Genomic DNA, 5,808 nt, shown 5'->3' with positions numbered 1-5,808 from the left:
TTGTCCGTTTGCTAGCTTATTCGTTTTACCGTTATGTTGGTATTTCGTCAAAGTCGAGTTCTTTCTTTGTTGTGGCCGTTTGTTATGGCCTTAGCCTAGGGGGCTCTCGGGGTGATCAGTCCCGAGGCCGTAAATCGTTGTGTCGTTCGGCGCGCGTTGCGTGAGACTCGTTTGCGCGATGAGTTGGCCAAGAAAAGTAAACAAAAGAAAACAAAATATGGACAAGTACAATTTAATCGGTAATCAAACAAGTCTATAGCCATAGCAAAGGTACTGTTACAAAGTAAAACACTTAGCTTGTTAGGTCACCATGCATGAGCTAGGAATAAAACCTTCTCAGGTTGCCCGCATTCCATGTTCTCGGGATCTCCTTGCCATTGAGCTTTTCCAACTTGTAGGCGCCCTTGCCGATCACCTCTTTAACTCTGTAGGGACCTTCCCATTTTGTCGCCAGTTTGCCTTCTCCAGGGGTTGGTAAACCGATGTCGTTGCGTCTTAGGACGAGGTCGTTTTGTTCGAATTCTCTTTTGAGTACTTTGGCATTGTATCACAGGGCCATTCTTTGCTTGAGTACTGTTTCTGACAAATGGGCCATCTCCCTGGTCTCGTCCACTAAGTCCTTTTCTACGGCTTCCTCTACTCCCTTCAAGAGTAGCCGTGCGCTCGGCTCACCGATTTCCACAGGTATTACAGCGTCTAGCACATATATTAGTCGGAAATGGGTTTCTCCTGTGGATGACTGCTCGGTTATCCGGTAGGACCAGAGGACCAAGGCGAGTTCGTCGGCCCAAGCACCTTTTTTGCTATCAAGCCGCTTCTTGAGTCCTAGTAGGATGACTTTGTTTGCAGACTCGACTTGGCCATTTGTCTGAGGGTGCTCTATCGAGGAGAATTTTTGTTTTATGCCTAGGCTGGCGAGGAACTCTGTGAACTTCTTGTCGGTGAACTGCGTCCCGTTGTCCGAGATGACGGTTTCCGGAATGCCGAACCGGGTTATTACTTGTCTCCACATGAACTTCCTATAGTTGGCTGAGGATATGCTGGCCAGTGGCTCAGCCTCTATCCATTTGGTGTAGTAGTCGATGGCGACTATGAGGTACTTGACCTGTCCTGGACCGACCGGAAAAGGTCCCAAAAGGTCGACTCCCCATTGCGAAAAAGGTCGGGAAGACGTTAGCAGACTTAGTTCCGAAGCTGGTGCTTTGTGAAAGTTGGCGTTCTCTTGACACTTAACGCATTTCTTCACGAATTCTTTAGAATCTGCCATCATCGACGGCCAGTAGTATCCTGCTCGGATTAGCTTCCTAGCTAGGGCTTTGCCCCCTATATGGTGGCCGCAGCACCCTTTGTGGACTTCTCTGAGCATGTAGTCCGTCTGGTCGGGATGTAGGCACTTCAGTAGTAGCTGGCTGAGTCCTTTTTTGAACAACTGTCCTTGAATGATAGCGTACTTGGCCGCCTCCCTTCTCAATGTTTTAGCATCTTTTTCGTTGTCAGGGAGTTTGCCGCTTTCCAGGAAGTTAGTGATGGGGTCTATCCAGGAGGGGCTCAATCTTGACAGGTGCAAGGTAACTGCTGGCTCTTTCATCATACCCTGAATGAGAGACCGGTTGCCTTCTCCCAGCTTCGTGCTGGCCAGCTTGGATAGGAGGTCTGTCCGTGTGTTCCTCTCCCTTGGAACGTGTTGGACGATGACCTTCTCGAATGGCTTGCTCAACTCCCTAACCTTCTCTAAGTACTTTTGTAACAGTGCGTCTCTGGCTTGGTAGCTCCCGTTTATTTGAGAGGTAACGACCTGCGAATCGCTGCATACTTCAAGCCTCGTCGCTCCGACTTCCTTCGCCAGGGCCAAGCCTCCCAGGAGGGCTTCGTACTCTGCTTGGTTGTTAGAAATGGGAAACTCGAACTTGATCGATTGCTCATATACGACCCCTGCCGAGTTTTCTAGGATGATCCCGGCGCCCCCAGACGTTTGGTTTGAGGCCCCGTCAACGTGGAGCCTCCACCGTGTGCCCGTCTCTTCGGTTGGGTCTCCCGTTACTTCCACCAGGAAGTCTGCCATTGCTTGCACCTTAATCGCGTGCTGGGGTTCGTACCGTATATCGTACTGGGAGAGTTCAATGGACCAAGTCATCATTCTTCCTGCTAAATCGGGTTTTTGTAGTACTTGTTGGATTTTCTGGTCCGTCCTTACGACAATCTGGTGGCCTTGGAAGTATTGTCTCAATCTTCGGGAAGAGATCAGGAGCGCAGAGCTAACTTCTCCAGTTTGCTGTACCTCAGTTCTGCCCCTTGTAGTGCCTTGCTCACGAAGCAGACCGGTTGTTGAGCCTTGCCGTCTTCTCGTACTAGAACTGTGGCAAGGGCTTCTCCCGTTATGGCTAGGTATAGGTATAATGGCTCTCCGACTTTTGGCTTTCCGAGCACGGGTGGAGTTGCTAGGATCTATTTGAAGTGGTTGAACGCTTCTTCGCACGCGGGAGTCCATTCAAATGCTATTCTTTTCCTCATTAGATTGAAGAAGGGTAGGGCCTTTGCTGCCGATGCACCAAGGAAGCGGGACAATGAGGTGAGCTGACCTGCCAGCCTCTGGACGTCTTTGACACAGCCCGGGCTTCTCATTTGGAGGATTGCTTGGCATTTTTCGGGGTTGGCTTCTACTCCCCTTTGGGTTATCATGAAACCTAAGAACTTTTCGGCCTCCATGGCAAAGGCACACTTGAGGGGGTTGAGCCTCATGTCGTGTTGTCGGAAGGATGCGAATACCCTTTCCAAGTCGCTCAAGAGGTCGTCAGGTTGCGTGGTTTTTGTGAGGATGTCATCCACGTAGACCTCCACTGTCTTTCCTATGAGGTCGCCAAATATTTTGTTCATCAGCCTTTGGTATGTCGCCCCCGCATTTTTCAGGCCGAATGGCATCACTTTATAGCAATAGGTTCTCACTGGTGTTATGTGATGTGTGGAAAACGATCCAACACAAAACTCACCGGCAAGTGTACCGGGTCGCATCAAGTAATAAAAACTCACAGGAGTGAGGTCGATCCCACAGGGATTGAAGGATTGAGCAATTTTAGTTTAGTGGTTAATTTAGTCAAGCGAATCAAGTATTGGTTGAGTGGTTTATCTTTAACAGAAGCTAACTTGCTTGAAATGTAAAAGGGGGAAGGGAGAATTGCAGTAAATTAAAGAGCAGGAAAGTAAAGGATGCTAAACCTTAAAGAACAAGAAATTAAATGACTGAAACTTAAAGTGCAAGAAATGTAAATTGCAGTAACTTAAAGTGCAAGAAATATAAATTGCTTGAATGGAAAAGGGAATTGAGGACTGGGATTTCAGAATTTAAACAAGGGAAATTAAACTGCAACAATTAACTAAACAAGAGATGAATTGAAATAGATTAGCTCTTAAACAGAAATGGAAATTAACTTGCAGCAGAGGTTCACAGAAGAACCAACAAGGAAAATGGGATCTCAGGACTCAAGAGACTAGATAGCAAAGTCTAGATCTCAATTGCCTTCCCAGATCCAAGTTCACGAAGCAATTAACAAGAAATTGAAGAAGAAGCAGTAAAGGAATTGTAAGTAAACTCAATTATGCAGAAGAGGAATTAAAGAGATTTTGAATGGAGATTGAGACAGAATTTCCTCAATTCTTCACACCCAAAACTCAAACAAGAAAAGTAGAAATGCTGAAGCAAGAATGAGGAAGAAGAGAGATCAATTCTCCTCCCTAATTCTCTGAAATTTAGTGAAGTCTCCAAGAGAAAGTTAAAAATAAAAATGAAGATTCAAAGCTCACAAGAAAGATCAAAGTTCAAAAGTAAAGCAAAAGGTCCTAATTACATCAAACTATCTCCTATTTATACACTTTCTATTCTTGGATCTTGGGATTTGGATGGGCTTTTTGATTTGGTGAAGAAATGAATTTTATTGGATTTTTAATCCAATTTTAGCCCATGAAGAAAGTAGCTCCCAGAAAATTGTGCATCTGGCCCATGGTGCGTGCGTGTGGTGCGTTGGTGTGTGCAGGACGCTGCCCTGCCCTCGCGGAGGGCAGGGCAGAATTCTTTGGTGTGCTAGATGCGTGCTGCTGGTGCTGTCGAGTGATGCCTGTGCGCCAGAATGATGCTGCCGAGCCTTCCCTTGGTGTGCCAGAATGGTGCGTGGCCGTGCACCACAAGATGCTGCCCTGCCCTTGCGGAGGGCAGGGCAATGTTTCCAAATTGAAGCCCCGTGTTCGATCCTTGTGTGACGCGCACGCTACTTCTTTTCTTTGATTTTCTTGGCACCAAAGTAAGGCTTAGTTTCTTGTTTCCTCATGGTTCCGTGTTCGACCCTTGTGGCAAGCAATGATGAACTTTTTCTTTGAATTTTTCCTTTTGGTGAGCCCGATACTGCCCTTGAGGAGGGCAGGGCAAGGTTTTTACTTTCTTTGATCCAAGGCACAATTTTGTGCTCTGCCCTTGTCGTGGGCAGGACAGCGTTGCCTCTCTTGGCTTGCTTGCTCATGTTGCCCTCCTAGAGGGCAGTGTGCCCTTGTGGAGGGCAATGCTTGCACTCCTCCTTTATGCGCCACGCCTTTTTCTCCTTGGGCCACGCTTTCTTAAGCCACGCTTCCTCTTTTCTTCTTTTCTTCACCTACAATAAACCAAAACAACTACGCAAAGTATCACTAAATTCACAAGGCTTATAAATCAATTAAAATTCAATTAAAATTAGCTTAAACCTCATGAGTTAGCATCAATTTAATGGTAGTTGCTTGATTTAAAGAAGTTATGCATTTTCATTCCAAATCTCTTACTTAGGATGCAAGAAAGTGCATAAAGACTAATAAAACAAGTGAAATTAGCTTGAAAAATGGGTATATGATGACTTGTCATCATTATGAATGCTGTCTTCTCCTTATCGGAGCGATGCATCGGTATCTGATTGTAATCGGAATAAGCATCCATGAAGCTCAGATATCGGTATCCCGCTGCCGCATCGACGAGTGCATCTATGTTGAGAAGGGGGAAACAGTCCTTGGGGTACGCCTTATTGAGGTCAGAGTAGTCCACGCACATTCTCCATTTACCATTGTGCTTTCTTACCAGAACTACATTCGACAGCCAGGTCGAGTAGTCTAGTTCTCGTATAAACCCTGCTTCTAGGAGGCTGGCCGTTTGTCTGGCCACCTCCTCTACTCTTTCTTGCGACATCTTCCTTCTTCTTTAAGCCACTGGACGGGTGTCCGGCTTGACAGCCAAGTGATGTGACATGACTTGGGGGTCTATCCCCGGCATATCAGCTGGCGTCCAGGCGAATAGATATCCATTAGCCCTAATCATCTTTACCAGGGGCTTTTTCAATTCATGCGGGAGGTCTCTATTAACAAAAGTGAACTTTTCCTCCGTGTCACCGACCCTAAATTTTTCCAGGTCCCCCTCCGGTTGGGGTCTCGGCTTGTCGTCAACTCTGACGTCTAGGTCAGCAAGGAATACCCCAAAGGCTTCCTTTGATTTCTTCCTCAGGGAGAGGCTGGCGTTATCGCAAGCGACTGCCATTTCTAAGTATTTTCTCATAGATCCTACGGATCCGTCATCAATAACAAACTTCATTACGAGCAACCTTGTGTTGATTACCACCTCAACGTCGTTAATCGTTTTCCTCCCCAGGATGATGTTGTAGGCAGTGGAGTCCCACAGAACCACAAACTCGGCCATTATTGACCTTCGTCCTTGGCCCTATCCCAGAGAGATCGGCAGAGATATTATCCCATCTGGCTTGATGAAGTGGTCGCCTAGCCCTATGACACCGTGCTGGTGAGTCG

The 5,808-nt window shown here is 46.8% G+C and overlaps 1 protein-coding gene across 1 annotated transcript; it reads right to left on the bottom strand.

The window, feature by feature from the left end:
• Positions 1 to 547: 547 nt before the first annotated feature.
• Positions 548 to 2,488, bottom strand: LOC112803774 (uncharacterized). Its single transcript, XM_025847240.1, has 2 exons — positions 1,101 to 2,488; positions 548 to 1,019 (listed from the first exon to the last, which is right to left on the bottom strand). Exons 1-2 carry the CDS (start codon positions 2,486 to 2,488, stop codon positions 548 to 550), a joined length of 1,860 nt encoding a protein of 619 aa, XP_025703025.1.
• Between the last annotated feature and the right edge of the window lie 3,320 nt (positions 2,489 to 5,808).

The sequence above is a fragment of the Arachis hypogaea genome, chromosome 5, assembly GCF_003086295.3.
Source record: "Arachis hypogaea cultivar Tifrunner chromosome 5, arahy.Tifrunner.gnm2.J5K5, whole genome shotgun sequence".
Lineage (NCBI taxonomy): Eukaryota > Viridiplantae > Streptophyta > Magnoliopsida > Fabales > Fabaceae > Arachis > Arachis hypogaea.
This window is presented reverse-complemented; position numbering and strand designations above follow the sequence as displayed.